General features: G+C 47.6%; 1 protein-coding gene across 1 annotated transcript in view; it reads right to left on the bottom strand.

Annotated features, from left to right (window-relative positions):
• LOC120935600 (DNA (cytosine-5)-methyltransferase 3A-like) overlaps positions 1-11,508 on the bottom strand; it is an 80,658-nt gene extending 69,150 nt beyond the window's left edge. The window contains exon 1 of the mRNA XM_040347649.1: positions 11,457-11,508. Coding sequence (XP_040203583.1) covers positions 11,457-11,508 — 52 coding nt within the window. The remainder of the gene's footprint in view (positions 1-11,456) is intronic.
• Positions 11,509-19,091: the final 7,583 nt, after the last annotated feature.

Below are 19,091 nucleotides of genomic sequence, written 5' to 3' on the forward strand. Positions count from 1 at the left end.
AAATAAACATCCGTAAAAATTAACATTATGTGAGAAATACAAACTCACCAGAAAACTAAAATAAATACGCCTTGTACCAATAAAGCCTCATACACACGATCGGATTTCCATCGGAATCCATGAAATTTTGTCCGAAGAGCATTGGCCGTAAACTTGGTATGTATACAGACGGCAGAACTTTTTAAGCCAACATACACAAAACTACGTGGTTTTTCAGCTCTTTAGCACCACCCTTTGGGCAACTTCTGCTAATGTTATGCTATGGTTAGCATTGGTTCGGAGCATGCGTGTTTGTACTTTGGATTTTTTTCCAATGGACTGTACACACGATCGGATAATCCGACATCACGCATTTGTTGTCGGACAGTTTTAAAGCATGCTAACCGACAATTGTTGTCGGAAAATCTGATGGAGCATACAAACAGACGGATTTTCCGACAAAACCCTGCCATCACACATTTGTTGTCGCAAAATTGTGTGTACGGGCCTTAAAGCCTCATACACATGATTGGACTTTTATCAGACTTTTCCGTGGATTTTGGTCCGATGGGGCGTTGGCCGTGAACTTGGTATGCATACACACGGCAGAACTTTTTCAGCCAACATTCACCAAATCACATGGTTTTTCAGCTCTTTACCACCACCTTTTGGCTACTTTCACACTGAGGCACTTTGCAGGCGCAATAGAGCTAAAAATAGCACCTGAAAGAGTCGCTCCTTTCACTCCAATGTGAAAACCTGAGTGCTTTCACACTGGAGCGGTGCGCTGGCAGGACGGTAAAAAAAAGTCATGCAAGCAGCATCTTTGAGGCGCTGTAGGAGCAGTGATCACACCACTCCTAAAGCACCCCTGCCCATTGAAATCAATGGACAGCGCCACCAAAGCACCTGCAAAGCGCATGCAAAGCGCCTCAGCAGCGGCGACTCAGCAGCGGTGCTTTGCGGGTGCTTTTAACCCTTTATTTGGCTGCTAGCAGGGGTTAAAAGCACCCTGCTAGCACCCAAAAAGCACCGCAAAAACTACGGTAAAGGGCCGCTAAAGAAAGCAGCATTTTACTTACTTTTCTAATTTCCTAATTTCCTAATATTTGAATTTTCGAATTTCGGAATTTCGGAAATTCGGAATTTCGGAAATTTGGAATTTCGGATTTCGGAAATTCGGAATTTCGGAATTCAGAATTTCGGAAATTCAAAATTTCTAAAATTCGACATTTGAAAATTTGAAGTTGAAAAATTCGAAAATCTAAAATTCGAAAATCTAAAATTCGAAAAATCTAAAAATTCGAAAATGGGAAGTTTGGAAAGTTGAATTTCCGAATTTTCGAGTTTCCGAATTCCGAATTCGGAGTTTTCGAATTTCCAGAATTTCCAAATGTAAAAAAAAAAGCAAAAAAACGAATGAAACAAAAACGAAAAAAAAGAATTTTTCCGACAGTGCACATGTCTACAGCCAACCAAGTGCGCTTGCCATCTCCCCAGTTTGCGGCGTGCGTTCCAAGACATCAGAGGTTGGAACCAACAAAACTGGAAGTTATGTCGATACGGGGGGACGGGCAGCCTCAATGCATTTTTCGTGATCAATGCGTCAACACGTCAAGCTGGTTGTCCTCTCACGCTGCCTGTAAAAGCAATTAAGCAGCTAAACAGCCACTAAGATGGATTTTACATGTAAGGGAATCACCAGTTGAAAAAAATAAAAAGATATCTGGATGATGCCTGTAACTGCAGGCATAATTCAAATAATTCAGATGTCCATCTAAGATTACGTAGGACATCATATGATGTCCCTCTAGGATTAAGTGGGACCAGGGCCGGTGCAGAGTTTTTTGCCAACTCAGGCAAAGGTACATTTTGCCAACCCCCCCCCCCCCCCCCGGCACGCACGCATGCACATGCGCACACGCGCACACACCATACATTATATACAGCGGGGATCGAAAGTTTGGGCACCCCAGGTAAAGATTTGTATTAATGTGCATAACAAAGCCAAGGAAAGATGGAAAAATCTCCAAAAGGCATCAAATTACAAATTAGACATTATTATAATATGTCAAAAAAAGATTTTATAGCATACACTGCCCCCTTTGCAAAGCTGAGACCTGCCAGTGTCATGGATTGTTCTCAATCATCGTCTGGGAAGACCAGGGGATGTCAATCTCAAAGGTTTTAAATGCCCAGACTCATCTGACCTTGCCCCAACAATCAGCACCATGGGTTCTTCTAAGCAGTTGTCTAGAAAACTGAAACTGAAAATAGTTGATGCTCACAAAGCTGGAGAAGGCTATAAGAAGACAGCAAAGCGTTTTCAGATGTCAATATCCTCTGTTCGGAATGTAAGAGTGGAAGTTAAAGCAAGATCTGGAAGACCAAGAACAATATCAGACAGAACAGCTCGCAGGATTGTGAGAAAAGCAATTCAAAACCCACGTTTGACTGCACGATCCCTCCAGAAAGATCTGGCAGACACTGGAGTTGTGGTACACTATTCCACTATAAAGAGATACTTGTACAAATATGGTCTTCATGGAAGAGTCATCAGAAGAAAACCTCTTCTATGTCCTCACCACAAAAATCAGAGATTGAACTTTGCAAATGAACATATAGACAAGCCTGATGCATTTTGGAAACAAGTTCTGTGGACCAATGAGGTTAAAATATAGCTTTTTGGCCGGAATGAGCAAAGGTATGTTTGGAGAAAAAAGGGCACATAATTTAATGAAAAGAACCTCTGTCCAACTGTTAAGCATGGGGGTGGGTCAATCATGCTTTGGGGTTGTACTGCAGCCAGTGGCACAGGGAACATTTCACGAGTAGAAGGAAAAATGGATTCAATAGAATTTCAGCAAATTTTGGATGGTAACTTGATGCCATCTCTGAAAAAGCTGAAGTTAAAGAGAGGATGGCTTTTACAAATGGATAATGATCCTAAACACACCCCAAAATCCACGGGGGATTACATCAAGAGGCATAAACTGAAGGTTTTGCCATGGCCTTCACAATCTCCTGACCTCAACATAATTGAAAATCTATGGATAGACATTAAAAGAGCAGTGCGTGACAGACAGCCCAGAAATCTGGACTGGAAGGCCTAGTACACACGAGAGGATTTATCCGCGGAAACGGTCCGGAGGACCGTTTCCGCGGATAAATCCTCTGGCGGATTTTGATCTGATGGTTGTACTAACCATCAGATCAAAATCCGTGCGGAATTCCCTCCGCGGTGACGTGTCGCGCCGTCGCCGCGATGATGACGCGGCGACGTGCACGACGCTGTAATATAAGGACTTCCACGCATGCGTCGAATCATTACGATGCATGCGAGGGAGGGAATCGGAAGGATTGATCCGGTGAGTCTGTACAGACCATCGGATCAATCCGCTGGACTGGATTCCAGCGGATCGATTTCTTAGCATGCTAAGAAATTTTGATCCGCTGGAAAACCATCGGCCCGAAAAATATCCGCGGATAAATATCCGCTGGGTTGTACACACCAGCGGATCTATCCGCTGAAAGTGATCCGCGGATAAATTCCAGCGGATAGATCCTCTTGTGTGTACGGGGCCGAAGACTTTTGTAAGGAAGAATGGGCAAAGATACCTCAAACAAGAATTGAAAGACTCTTGGCTGGCTACAAAAAGCGTTTACAAGCTGTGATACTTGCCAAAGGGGGCAGTACAAGATATTAACTCTGCAGGGTGCCCAAACTTTTGCAGATGGCATTTTTTTGTTTTCTGTCATTTTGAAAGTGTAAATGATGGAAATAAAATCTAAATTTTTTTGACATATTATAAGAATGTCTAATCTGTAATTTGATCCCTTTTGGAGATTCTTCCATCTTTCCTTGGCTTCGTTATGCACATTAATACAAATTTTTACCAGGGGTGCCCAAACTTTCGATCCCCACTGTATGTGCTCCATTAATGGTTATGATGCTTAAAGTGATTAACTTATTTATCTTTTACAGAGAAAGATAGCAAACAAACTATTTGTGGTTTTGTAAAGTGCATTTTTTTTTTAAACAGGAAACTTTAAAACAGGTTGGTCCCCCATACCTGTTTCTAAACACCAATCTGTGCACCAGGCGGCTCCCGTCCCGAGTCCCTCAACAGGTCGCCGTCGCCTCCAGGATGACGCCGCAGGCGGCACTGCCAGCTGGCATGGGTCTGGTCCGTCCGTTGTTCCGCCTCCTGCAGCCCTCGCTCCTTCACATCATGCGGCTGAGCGGCCAGGGGAACCAGGGGCGGGGCCACTTACATCACTCACTGACGTAGGCCACGTAGCCAAGGACGAGACAGTGAGACTGTCACACACTGAGACAGAGTGACTGCACAGGTCAGCGCCGCTGCGGGGACTCGACCTTCAGATGCCGCCCACAGTGGCAGCCCACACCACACACACTCTATCTCGATGATCGGGCGACTGTCACGGACCGGCCAATTTTCCGCCCTGTTCCCTGGCGCCTTAAGGCAAGTGCCCATGTTGCCTTGCGCTAGCGCCGGCCCTGAGTGGGACACCAAAAGTGCATCAAAAACTGATCAGTATGAAAGGGTCCAAAAAGATAAACATATTCTATAGCTACTATTTCTGCTTGTCTAGTTCTGTTCCGATTGATGAACACACACAGGTTGGTGCTAAAATACCCAGAGACTGAGATTAAGTGAAACATAGTAAATTGAGATTCTACGCTGTCTATAAGCAAAGCTAATGGTTTAACCACCTCAGCTCCGAAAGGCTTTACCCCCCTTCATGACCAGGCCTATTTTTGCTATGAAGTACTGCGCTACTTTAGCTGGTAATTGCCCAGTCATTCAATGCTGTACCCAAACAAATGTTATATCATTTTTTTCACAGTACAGCTTTCTTTTGGTAATATTGAATCACCACTGGGTTGTTTTTATTATATAAATATAAAAAAGACAAAAAATTAGGAAAAAAAATAAATAAAAAAATTACTTTCTGATATATAACATATCCAATTAAAAAAACGTAAAAATCGAATTTCTTCATAAATTTTGGCAAAAATCTATTCTGCTACATGACTTTGGTAAAAAAAAAAAATCCCAATAAGTGTTTTGATTAGTTTGCGTAAAAGTTATATCATCTACAAGCTATGGTAAATATATTGTAATTTTTTATACTACTAATGGGGGTGACCAATACAAGTTGAAGTGTGCAATTAATAAAACTGAGAAAAGATTGTTTGTCAAGTGCATATGACAATAAACCATAGAATCCTTCACATTGAGGTGTAGATGAGTTCAAATGAAATAGAAAGAAATAGTCCTTTATGGAAACGTGCAAAGATACAGTATCACCAGAGGGCATGAAATAACAGGAGATGTCCAAACACCCAAGGAAGGATCACGCCACCCAAGTGCTACAAATGGGAGGCTTAACAGAAGCTTTTGACCCCGATTAAGGTGGTTAACACAAGCCTTGGGCCCATTTCACACTGGGGCGGGAGGCGCGGTGGCGGTATAGCGCTGCTAAAAATAGTGGCGCTATACCGCCAGAATTGCCGCTGGATCCGGCCGCTAGCGGTGCAGTATTAACCCCCGCTAGCAGACGATAAAGGGTTAATACTGCCCGCAAGGCGCCTCTGCAGAGGCGCATTGCGGGCGGTATTACCAAGGTTTCCCATTGTTTTAAATGGGAAGGAGGGGTGAAGGAGAGGTATACATGCCGCTCCTCTCACCGCTCCAAAGATGCTGCTGGCGGGAGATTTTTTTCTCTCCCGCCAGCGCATCGCCTCAGTGTGAAAGCCCTCGGGCTTTCCCATTGAGAAGGCTGGGCAGGAGTTTTTCAGGCGGTATAGCAGTGCTATTTTTAGCGCTGTACCGCCTGAAAAACTCCTTAGTGTGAAAGGGGTCTAAGTCACTTGCAATCCTTCTGGTTAATCGTCACCAGCTCCCAGCATGATCATACACATAAGAATAAACCTTTCCGGCAATCCTATTAGCTGTAATGTGATCGGTGGTCTCCAGCTCAACCAGCCAACCGCGTCTATCATTGCTATTAAAAAGATTAACCATAGCGACCGTCATTATATTGCGGCAGGTCTGCTCATTTCTGCAAATCGCTGTAGCTGTACGTCGATTACTTTAACAGGTGAGTGTGTGCCGATGTCCGCCAGCCACCTGCGATCGCTTCCAGGGCAGCCATCACAAATTTTGGGGCCCCTTACACAGCTTTAGGCAGGGCCCCCTGAAGTAGAGAATGGGGGGGGTGGTGCTGACAAACAAGTGTAATATCTTCTCTCTTGACGCAAAATAATAAGGGGGGGGGCCTGGGGACCATCGGGCCCCTTACAGGTGTAATGCAAAAAAATTAAATAAAAAAATAAATAAAAAAACGGGAGGGGGGCCTGGCTGGGACAATCGGGCCCCTTACAGGTGTAATGCCTGTACCCCCCCTGATGGTGGCCCTGATAGCTCCTGAGAGGTACAGAATGGGGATCTGTCAATGTAAACAAATAGATCCCTGTTCTGACAGGGAAGTACAAAGTGAATCGTGAACAGCGATCTCTCTCCTTCTCCAGTCACTACACTCCCCCCACAGTTAGAAATACCTCCCAGGGAACACATTTAACACCTTGATCACCACTAGCATTAACCCGTTCCCTGCCAGTGTCATTTATACAGTAATCAGTGCATTTTTATAGCCATATATATATATATATATATATATATATATATATATATATATATATACACATACACACAATGTCCCAGTCCCGCTAAAAATCACTGATCATGGCCATAATAGGTAGAAAAAAATATTTATAATAAAAATAACATAAAACAATCCCCTATTTTGTAAATGCTATACTTTTTGCGCAAACCAATCAATATACGCTTATTGTGATTTTTTTTCTTACCAAAAATATGTAGAAGAATACATATTGGCCTAAACTGATGAAGATTTTTATTTTTTTGGGGGATATTTATTATAGCAAAAAGTAAAAAAAATATATATTTTTTTTTCAAAATTGTCATTATTTTTTTGTTTATAGCACAAAAAAATAAAAACCGCAGAGGTGATCAAATACCACCAAAAGGAAAGCTCTATTTGTGGGATGTGCGCACCCTAAACCAAGAAAGAGGCAGTGACGTACCAGTACATTGCTTTGCCTGTACATGCCACCCATCCACTGTACAGGTGGGTGGTCCTTAAGTGGTTAAAAACATTTCAATTCCACAGCCAATTTTGCGCTGGCACGTTATCCTTTCACTGAGACTGTCCTCCAAAAAAGAAATGTTTCCGTAACACCACAGACAGCTTTATCCACTTCAGCCCCGGAAAAATTGGCTGACTAATTTTTGTGATTCTGCACTGTGTTGCTTTAACTGACAATTGCACGGTCATGCGGCGCTGTGCCCAAACAAAATTGACGTCCTTTTTTTCCCACATATAGAGCTTTCTTCTGGGGGTATTTGATCATCTTTGCGATTTTTTTATTTTTTTTTGTGCTATAAACAAAAATAGAGCGACAATTATGAAGAAAACACAATATTTTTTACTTTTTGCTATAATAAATGTCCCCATTTTTAAAAAAAAAAATTTTTTTTGTCAGTTTAGGCCGATATGTATTCTTCTATAAATTTTTGGTAATAAAAATTGCAATAATCGTATATTGATTGGTTTTTGCAAAAGTTATAACGTCTACAAAATAGTGGATAGATTTATAGCATTTTTTTTTTTTTTTTTTTTTTTACCAGTGTAGCGGCTTGCTCCTTTTAGGCTGGCGCTGCTTTCAATTTAGAGGGAAGTCTGAGAATTTGTTGACTCTGTTCCAGCCATGGCTGTGTTGTGAGTGACCACTATTGTTTGCCTGGGGTGCCGTTACCATCCCAGGCCAAGGGTGGCAGCATCTAGGTCAAGGTGGTTTGGGTGTTCCCCCTCGGCAGCCAATCAGTGGGGTTGATCATCCCGCTGTGCATGCTGGGAAGTGGTACTTAAGGGACAGACGTCAGTGAACCGGGGTCGTCGATCGCTGGTCTGTCCTCCCACCACCCCAGGTGTGTGGCACTCCTGGCCGGGGGTGCATGTTCCTGTGATCCTGGTTAAAGGGACCAACGTACACCTACGGCGGTTCACGGGATCGTGCCGACATGCCACCATATAATGATGGCGGCTGGTCGGCAAATGGTAAAAGCATATGTGAAGTCAAAGGATAGTAAATGTATTTTTGGAAATGTAAAACCTGCCAGAACCATCCCTCCTAATTAAAATAAAAGATACAAACAATCAAAGTTTCTTTATTGCTATTCTTTTCTGTAATCACAGGGCTTGTTTACACGTGCTTCAAAATGTGGCATTGGACACGCTTTTTTAAAACACTCTGAATGCCAATCAAAGCCTCTTACAGTCCTGTTTCCACGTTTTGTTTGCTTTAATTCAACAATTTTACAACATGTCGCTTTCTTGGCACATCAAGGAGTTTCCAAAGCCTCCATAGGCGCCTATGAGAACATCGCTAACAGCACCTGCAGCTCTTGGGAGGTTTTGGAGGTATTGCAGGTATCAGATATCCCAGGATGCACTGGGAAACCAACAGGTGAACCGGAAAGATATTATCAGCAGTCATTTTCGGTTCATGTGTATATATATATATATATATATATATATATATATATATGGGGTAGATTCAGCAAGCAATTACGCCTGTGTATCCATAAATATGCAGCGTAATTGCTAAGTAGCGCCGGCGTATCAACTTTCTGTATTCAGAAAGCTCGATACGCCGACTGTAGCCTAAGATACGACTGGCATAAGGCTCAAATTGCATACTCACGCCGATTCACAAACGTACGCGCGCCCGGCGGTCGTGTTTTACGTCGTTTTGCATTCGTCGCTTTCGTCGTAAGGCTGCTCCTGCTATTAGGAGGCGCAGCCAATGGTAAGTATAGACGTCGTTCCCGCGTCGCAATTTCCAATATTTACGTTGTTTGCGTAAGCGGATCGTGAATGGCGCTGGACGCCATTTACGTTCACGTGGAAGCAAATGATGTCCTTGCGACGTCATTTACCGCAATGCACGTCGGGAAATTTTCCCGAGGGAGCATGCGCAGTACGTTCGGCACGGGAACGCGCCTAATTTAAATGATCCACGCCCCCTACAGGATCATTTAAATTACACGCGCTTACGCCGGCCCCTTTTACGAAACGCCGCCGCAAATTACGGAGCAAATGCTTCGTGAATGAAGCGTAGCTTCAGTAATTTCCGGAGGCGTAGCGTAAAAACAGTACGCTGCACCACCGTAGCAGTGCGCGCCCCTACCTGAATCTACCCCATATATATATACACTGCAATGTATCTGGTGCAGATGTCACACTCACATCTGGTGTGCAGTGTAGAGCGGCAGGAAGGTAAGTGGGGTCCGTACTGGAGCAGAGGAACTAGCAGACAGCATGCACAGTGTGCAACATGGGAGCGCTATAGCGGAAGGTGAGTGGGGACCAGGGAGAGAGGATTGAGCGGAAGAGGATAAGAAGAGCTGGGGGCCCAGAGCAGGAGAAACTAGCAGATGTCACACGCAGTGAGCAGCATGGAAGCAAAACAGCGGGAGGTGTGCGGGCAGGGCTTTTTTTCTCAAACAATAGGTGCTGGAAGTTAACCACGACCCCACAAAACCCCTCCCCCTACACACACCCTCCAAATCAAATAGTGGGTGTGGCCAGTCAAATTTCACGAACAGTAGGAGGGTCTCAAAGGGGCAATAAATACCAGGATTGCATTACACACAGAGTGAAGAGCTGTCACTTGTAAACACAGAAACCAGACTTCTGTGTTTACAAGTGATTGTGGTGAGCATAAACCAGAGGGTCTGAGCCATATGTGGTGGAACTGAGTTCCACCAAGTTCCCCCTGAAAAAAAAGCCCTGTGTGCGGGACTCGGAAATAAAGGAGGATCAGCAAACCAGCAGAGCTGAGGGTTACTACTGAGCAAGGGATCAGCAGAGCTGGGGGTACTATTTTGCAGGGGATCTGCTGAACAAGGGTACTAATGGTAGACAAGCTACAACATAGGATGCATTAAGGTGAAAAAACATGAAGCTTTACAACCCCTTTAATTAAAACTTAAAAAAAAGCATCACCAATGCATCGAAAACACATCAAAAATGTTAAAGTGGTAGGCGCTTTAATTTGTGTTAAAGTCAAAGCAAGTGTAAATGAGCCCTTAGGGCCCCTCTTCTCCCCCAGATTAAAGGGCTGGGGGTGGAGTTTAAAAACAGCTTTTGGCAGATTCTGCTGACAAGAGCCCTTTTGTCCAATAGCAACCTATGAAGCATCCTCAGACTATCTCCTCTTATACCAGAGTCAGTTCTTATATCAGGATCCCCAACAAAAAAAAACAAATCAAGGTTCCCATCAGAGTCTCTCCTTATGTCAGGGTCCCCATCAAAGTCTCTTCTTACACCAGGTCTCCATCAGAGAGCCTTTTTCTATCAGAATCCCCATCAGAGCCCCCCCCCCCATATCAAGGTTCCCATTAGAGTCTCCCCTTACATCAAGACCCTATCAAAGTCCCTTTTTACATCAGGGCCCCATGAGAGTTCCTCCATACATCAGGGCCCCATCAGAGTTCCTCATTACATCAGTCCCTCATCAGAGTTCCTCCTTGCATCAGGGTCCCCATCAGAGTTCCTTCTTACATCAGGGGCCCCATCAGAGTTCCTCCTTACATCAGGACCCCCATCAGAGTTCCTTCTTACATCAGGGGCCCCATCAGAGTTCCTCCTTACATCAGGGGCCCCATCAGAGTTCCTCCTTACATCAAGGCCCCCACCAGAGTTCCTCCTTACATCAGGGCCCCCATCAGAGTTCCTTCATACATCAGGGTCCCCATCAGAGTTCCTTGTTACATCAGGGCCCTCATCAGAGTTCCTCCTTAATGTCATAGACGTGGCCGGCCACTAGGTGGCGCTAACGGCGCAGTGGCGCGCACGGGCGCGCGCAATGGCGCACCAGCACGTACGGGAGCGCGCGTTCGTGGCAGATCGGCGCGCACGGGCACGCGCAATAGCGGCAACGGCGCGCGGGCACGTACTGACGCCATTTTGGCGCCAGTTCAGGCTATTTAATGGGGCTCATCCCATAGCCTCTTGCTGCTCGGTCTTCAGCGTTCCTGTTACCCTTCTGTTACCCATTACCTGATTGACTTCTATTCCTGTGAACCCGGCTTGTCTCTGATACTCCTGACCTCCGCCTGCCCTGACCTCTGGCTTGTCTGACGCTGCTCCTGCCTTACCCTTCAAGTTAGTCGCTGCCCGCCTGTTACCGATCCGGCCTGAACCACGACTCCGCTATTGCCTCCGCCTTGTACCTGATCTGCCCGCCTGTGTCCGACCCGGCCTGCCTGACCCTGTCTGTACAGTACACCTCCCTCCTGCTGACTGTTTCCAGTTACCTGCACCATGCTCCTGCTACCTGTCACCTTGCTGCTTCCGGTTACCTGCACCAAGCTCCAGCTGTCTGCTGTCCTGCTGTCCTAGCACCGTTGACATCTTCCTGGAGTCTACAGGAGACCTCCGCAGTTCCTGCACAGCATCCTTGCCAGGCGCTCGTGCGACTCTGTACCACGGCGCTCCCTGTCTACCCTACTAGGGGTTCCGGGGTCAGAGAAGCAAGAGAGGCCATTCCCTGCACGTCAGGCTCTGCCCTGTACCAGGTACGTGACAGTACCGAGCAGCCATGTCTGAGCCTGCGCAGGGAGTGGACCCAATGACTGAACTTTGTCGTCACCTGGACGGTCTAACCCAAGCAGTCAGAAACCTGCAGGAAGGCTATACCCGACTTGAAAACTGCGTCCAGGCCTTGTCCGCGCCATCCACTTCTTCCACATCTGGTACAACCACTTCACCCTCAGTCATCATGCTGCCACCAGAACCCAAGGTGCCCATGCCAGAGAGATTCTCAGGGGAGCGAAGCAAGTATAGAGCGTTCCGGAATGCTTGTGAGCTCTATTTCGCACTCCAGCCACGGACTTTTTCATTAGAGGCCACCAAAGTAGGCTTCATTATTTCCCTTCTAACTGGTGAACCGCAGGCGTGGGCCCACTGCCTCATGGAGCAAAAAGACTTATCCCTCGATCGGCTGGACACCTTCTTTCAGGCCATCTCCTTGCTGTACGAGGACCCCCACCTGGCCGCTACCGCAGAGGCCGCCTTGCATGCTCTCCAGCAAGGTCGTAGACCCGCTGAGGACTATGTATCCGAGTTTAGAAGGTGGAGTGCGGACACTAATTGGAATAATGCAGCCCTCGGTTACCAGTTCCGTTTAGGCCTCTCAGAGACACTTAAAGATGAACTTGCTCGAGTGGGGGTCCCCGAAAATCTGGAGGCGCTCATTAATCTGACTATTCAAATTGACAGACGTTTGAGAGAGCGCAGGACTGAACGTGCCGCTGGTCCGACTCGCCCAGCGTGGATGCTGCCTCGGGTACCTACCTTTTATAGCCCGACACCCCCAACTCCGACTACCACCCCTAGAGACATTCCGGAACCCATGCAGCTGGGTCTGATCCGCCCTTCCCTCACGCCTGAGGAACGACTTCACCGCCGAACCAACAACCTGTGCCTCTATTGCGGTGAGCCCGGCCACTATGTGAGGACCTGCCCGGCGAAATCTCGTAAGTCCACTTCCTTGTCTTCTGTCCATACACCCGTTGTCTTCAACAATTCCACTCATCTGGCTGTTCCTGTTTTGTTGCAGCTTCCAGGAAGGGCTATCCGAACCAGCGCCATACTTGATTCCGGGGCTTGCAGCTGCTTCCTGGACTCTTCCTTTGCCACCCAACACCATATCCCGTTACGCCCGAGGGCTATTGGACTGTCTGTGCACTTGGCCGATGGGTCTGTTCTAAAGTCTGTACCAGTTACCCAAGAAACCTTGCCCATTGCCGCCACTATCTCGGACATTCATCGAGAACTCCTGTGCCTGGACGTTATTGACTCTCCTCTATTCCCTATAATCCTGGGCATACCCTGGCTCCAGGCTCACAACCCTCAAATAAATTGGTGAGATCCCCTTATGCTCTTCTTACTGGCTGCAACACTGGTTGAAAGTCATCTCATGTCCCCCCTCTTTGCTGTGCATGGACTCTGACACTGAAACTCGCCAATCCATCCCTGAGGTGTACCATGAATTCCTGGATGTCTTTATCAAAAAGGGGGCTGACACCTTTCCTACACACAGGCCGTATGACTGCCCGATCGAGCTCCTCCCTGGGGCTGAAATCCCCTTCGGCAGAATTTTCCCTTTAACTGAACTGGAGCTGGAGAACTTGAAAACCTATGTCGATGATAATCTCAAGAAGGGGTTCATTCATCCCTCCACCTCGCCAGCAGGAGCGGGAATCTTCTTCGTCGAAAAGAAGGACCATACTCTTCGCCCCTGCGTGGATTACCGCGCGCTTAACAAGGTGATGATCAAGAATCGGTATCCCCTTCCTCTAGTGCCAGAACTATTCCAAAGACTCGGAGCAGCCGTCATTTTCACAAAACTAGACCTGCGGGGGGCTTACAATTTGGTGCGCATCCGGGATGGCGACGAGTGGAAGACTGCGTTCCGCACCCGCTTCGGCCACTTCGAGTATCTGGTGATGCCCTTCGGGCTCTGTAATGCCCCTGCCACATTCCAGCACTTTGTGAATGACATTTTCAAAGACTATCTCAACCTTTTTGTTGTGGTTTATCTCGATGACATCCTCATTTTTTCTTCCTCTATTGACAAACATCGGGAACACGTCAAAAACGTGCTCAAACAACTCCGAATTCACGGATTATACGCCAAGCCTGAGAAGTGTGAATTTGAACGCAAAAGCATACAGTTTCTGGGACTTATTATTTCCGTAAACGGCATCGAGATGGACCCACAAAAAGTTACGGCAATTCTTGACTGGCCGGCGCCCATGGATAAAAAGGGCATGCAGCGTTTTGTAGGGTTCGCTAATTTCTACAGGAAGTTCATCAGGGGGTTCTCCAACATCATCTCCCCCATAACCAGCCTGACCAAACAGACTGTCCGGTTCCATTGGTCGCCCGAAGCCCAAAGAGCTTTCGAAGCCTTGAAAAAGTTGTTCACATCGGCATCTGTTGTTAAACACCCTGACCCCAGCCTGCCCTACATCCTGGAGGTGGACGCTTCAGAGACGGCTGTGGGAGCAGTCCTCTCCCAGAGACAAGGGCCGAAAGCTCTCCTGCACCCGGTTGCTTTCTTTTCCCGTAAACTATCTGACGCGGAAAGGAATTACGATGTGGGTGACCGAGAACTCTTAGCGATCAAGGCCGCACTGGAGGAGTGGCGTTACCTATTGGAAGGCGCAGCTCACCCAATCTTGATCTACACAGATCACAAGAACTTAGAGTACCTGAAAATAGCCAAGAGATTGAGACCACGACAGGCCAGATGGGCGCTTTTTTTTACAAGGTTCACTTTCCACATAACATACAGGCCAGGATCTAAGAACGTCAAACCCGATGCCCTTTCACGGATGTACTGCGATACTGAAACTCCTGCTCCTCCGGACACTATCCTTTCCGCTGGGAATTTTCTGTTGTTACAAGACGATCTACTGTCTCGGATCAAGCAAGCCTCTGCAGGTATTTCCTCGTTCCCGGATACAGAGTTACAACCTAGGGATGGTCTGTTGTGGCATGAGAACAGGATCTTTGTGCCAGAAGACTTACGGGTCAGTGTCTTGAGTCTCTGTCACGATCACGAACTGGCTGGTCATTTTGGGGTACAGAAGACCTTGCAACTTCTGCAACGCACGTTTTGGTGGCCCCGGCTTGTGAGGGACTGTAAAAGTTACGTGGAGTCGTGCACCACGTGCATTCGAAATAAGGGGAGCAGATCCAGAGCCTGGGGACTGTTGAAACCTTTGCCCGTTCCAGAGAGACCATGGAAAATGATCTCTATGGATTTTATCGTTGAGCTTCCCTCTTCTGAGGGTTTCACCACCATCTTTGTGACGGTGGACAGACTGTCTAAGATGGCACACTTTTTACCCATGAAGGGTACGCCCTCTGCACCTGAAACTGCCAAGATCTTTGTTAAAGAGATCGTGCGGCTCCACGGCATCCCTGCAAATATCGTATCAGATCGTGGGGTGCAATTCACCTCCAGGTTTTGGAAAGCGCTCTGTGAGTCTCTCAAGATCGAGCTGTCGTTTTCTTCTGCTTACCATCCGCAGTCAAATGGCCAAACCGAGAGAACAAACCAAACTTTGGAACAGTATCTACGCTGCTTCTCGTCGTTCTCTCAGGAAGATTGGGTCTCTCTGCTTCCACTGGCTGAATTTGCATATAATAACTCAATTCACTCTGCTACCAAACAATCCCCATTTTATGCAAACTACGGCTACCACCCGCTTTTCCTGCCTAATTGTGTCCCGGAATGTACAGTGCCCGCTGTCCAAGACACATTGAACTTCTTTAGCGCTAACAACAAGCTACTTCAAGAAACCATGGCAAAGACTCAGGAGCATAATAAGGAGGTCTTTGACAAGAAGCGGAGAGGAGAACTCAATCTAGAACCAAGAGACCTGGTGTGGTTGTCTACCGTGAACCTGAGACTTGCCTGCCCGTCCAGGAAATTGGGGCCTAAGTTTTTGGGGCCGTTCCCAATCAAAAGAAGGATCAATAGTGTGGCCTATGAACTTGAATTGCCAGATTCATTTCGCATCCATCCGGTCTTTCATGTCACCCTCCTTAAGCCTGATGCAGCTAACCCCTTTCCGTGGCGAAGCACTGATCCACCCGAACCGGTCTTGGTCAACGGCGAGGAGGAATTTGAGATCGAGTCCATCCTAGACTGTAGACAGAGGCGCAATCAGGTTCAGTTCTTGGTGAAATGGAAGGGCTATGGCCCTGAGGAAAATTTGTGGGAACCTGAACGCAACATCCACGCTAAGAGATTGATTCGGTCCTTCAAGAACTCTCATCCACTCAAGATGACTCGGTTGGGCATCCGGAGGCTGCCCATTGGAGGGGGGCAATGTCATAGACGTGGCCGGCCACTAGGTGGCGCTAACGGCACAGTGGCGCGCATGGGCGCGCGCAATGGCGCACCAGTGCGCACGGGCGCGCGCAATGGCGCACCAGCACGCACGGGAGCGCGCGTTCGCGGCAGATCGGCGCGCACGGGCACGCGCAATAGCGGCAACGGCGCGCGGGCACGTACTGACGCCATTTTGGCGCCAGTTCAGGCTATTTAATGGGGCTCATCCCATAGCCTCTTGCTGCTCGGTCTTCAGCGTTCCTGTTACCCTTCTGTTACCCATTACCTGATTGACTTCTGTTCCTGTGAACCCGGCTTGTCTCTGATACTCCTGACCTCCGCCTGCCCTGACCTCTGGCTTGTCTGACGCTGCTCCTGCCTTACCCTTCAAGTTAGTCGCTGCCCGCCTGTTACCGATTCGGCCTGAACCACGACTCCGCTACTGCCTCCGCCTTGTACCTGATCTGCCCGCCTGTGTCCGACCCGGCCTGCCTGACCCTGTCTGTACCGGTACTACAGTACACCTCCCTCCTGCTGACTGTTTCCAGTTACCTGCACCGCGCTCCTGCTACCTGTCACCTTGCTGCTTCCGGTTACCTGCACCAAGCTCCAGCTGTCTGCTGTCCTGCTGTCCTAGCACCGTTGACATCTTCCTGGAGTCTACAGGAGACCTCCGCAGTTCCTGCACAGCATCCTTGCCAGGCGCTCGTGCGACTCTGTACCACGGCGCTCCCTGTCTACCCTACCAGGGGTTCCGGGGTCAGAGGAGCAAGAGAGGTCATTCCCTGCACGTCAGGCTCTGCCCTGTACCAGGTACCTGACACTTACATCAGGGTCCCCATCAGAGTTCCTTCTTACATCAGGGCCCCCATCAGAGTTCCTCCTTACATCAGGGACCCCATCAGAGTTCCTCCTTACATCAGGGCCCCCATCAAAGTTCCTCCTTACATCAGGGCCCCCATCAGAGTTCCTCCTTACATCAGGGCCCCCATCAGAGTTCCTCCTTACATCAGGGCCCCCATCAGAGTTCCTCCTTACATCAGGGTCCCCATCAGAGTTTCTCCTTACATCAGGGCCTCCATCAGAGTTCCTCCTTACATCAGGGCCCCCATCAGAGTTCCTCCTTACATCAGGGCCCCCATCAGAGTTCCTCCTTACATCAGGGCCCCCATCAGAGTTCCTCCTTACATCAAGGCCCCTCACCAGAGTTCCTCCTTACATCAGGGCCCCCATCAGAGTTCATCCTTACATCAGGGCCCCCATCAGAGTTCCTCCTTACATCAGGCCCTCATCAGAGTTCCTCCTTACATCAGGGCCCCCATCAGAGTTCCTTCTTACATCAGGGGCCCCATCAGAGTTCCTCCTTACATCAAGCCCCCTCACCACAGTTCCTCCTTACATCAGGGCCCCCATCAGAGTTCCTTCATACATCAGGGTCCCCATCAGAGTTCCTTCTTACATCAGGGCCCTCATCAGAGTTCCTCCTTACATCAGGGTCCCCATCAGAGTTCCTTCTTACATCAGGGGCCCCATCAGAGTTCCTCCTTACATCAGGGCCCCCATCAGAGTTCCTCCTTACATCAGGGCCCCCATCAGAGTTCCTCCTTACATCAGGACCCCCATCAGAGTTCCTCCTTACATCAGGGTCCCCATCAGAGTTCATTCTTTCATCAGGGTCCCCATCAGAATTCCTCCTTACATCAGGGTCCCCATCAGAGTTCCTCCTTACATCAGGGTCCCCATCAGAGTTCATTCTTTCATCAGGGTCCCCATCAGAGTTCCTCCTTACATCAGGTCCCCCATCAGAGTTCCTCCTTACATCAGGGACCCCATCAGAGTTCCTCCTTACATCAGGGACCCCATCAGAGTTCCTCCTTAAATCAGGACCCCCATCAGAGTTCCTCCTTACATCAGGTCCCCCATCAGAGTTCCTCCTTACATCAGGGTCCCCATCAGAGTTCCTCCTTACATCAGGGTCCCCATGAGAGTTCCTCCTTACATCAGGGGCCCCATCAGAGTTCCTCCTTACATCAGGGCCCCCATCAAAGTTTCTCCTTACATCAGGGCCCCCATCAGAGTTCCTCTTTACATCAGGACCCCCATCAGAGTTCCCTCTTTAATCAGCATCCTCCTCATTATCATCACCTCCTAAAACAGGGTCTCCATCAGCTGCCCCCTTACCTCAGGGTATGTGGCAAAGTCCCTCCTTACATCAGGTACCTCATCAGAGACCTCCATTTACATCAGAGTCCTCAGTATAGTCCCCCTTACCACAGTAAGGCTAAGGCAGCACATAGATTGTTCTTTTTTTTTATTCGATCAGCCAGTTGAACAGAAAATCTGAATCAAATTATTCCCCATCCACACATTTGATGCGCAGTAGATACCATGGAGCCTCTGCTGACCTGAATCTTCAGACTGATCACTTTGAGCATACACCACTGACCCTAACTTGGACACCCCTGATCTAATAGATTAGTGAATCAGATGTTAACAAGTAGGTAGTCTTATAGATGACCAGAGTTGATGGCATATCCTGAATCCCTGGATATCCTTTGCTTACCCTACCCAATATTATCCTCTGGGGCCCAGCCTTCCCCAGCTTCCTAGCTCCATCCCATATTATCTCACCTCCAGAACTGCCAATAACTCCATGCTGAGCCTCTGGACTCTGTCTATCCATGATTGTGGAGTCTTCTTTCCTGGCTGGCTTCAGTTCCCTAAGAAAAGAGATGTATACATATTTTCCAGCATGCTGATAATGTTACACAGCCTGTTCTACTACAATGCATCATACATACATCTTTACCCAATTGTTACATTGTGTTAGATCAGGAGAAAGAAAGAAAGAAAGATAGATAGATAGATAGATAGATAGATAGATAGATAGATAGATAGATAGATAGACAGATAGACAGATGGACATATAGACAAATATATACATGGATGTACAGACAGACGGATAGATATATAGATAGATAGATAGATAGATAGATAGATAGATAGATAGATAGATAGATAGATAGATAGATAGATAGATAGATAGATACATTACGTACGTATGTACATGGAAGGATGGATGGACACA

Source organism: Rana temporaria, chromosome 4, assembly GCF_905171775.1.
Source record: "Rana temporaria chromosome 4, aRanTem1.1, whole genome shotgun sequence".
Lineage (NCBI taxonomy): Eukaryota > Metazoa > Chordata > Amphibia > Anura > Ranidae > Rana > Rana temporaria.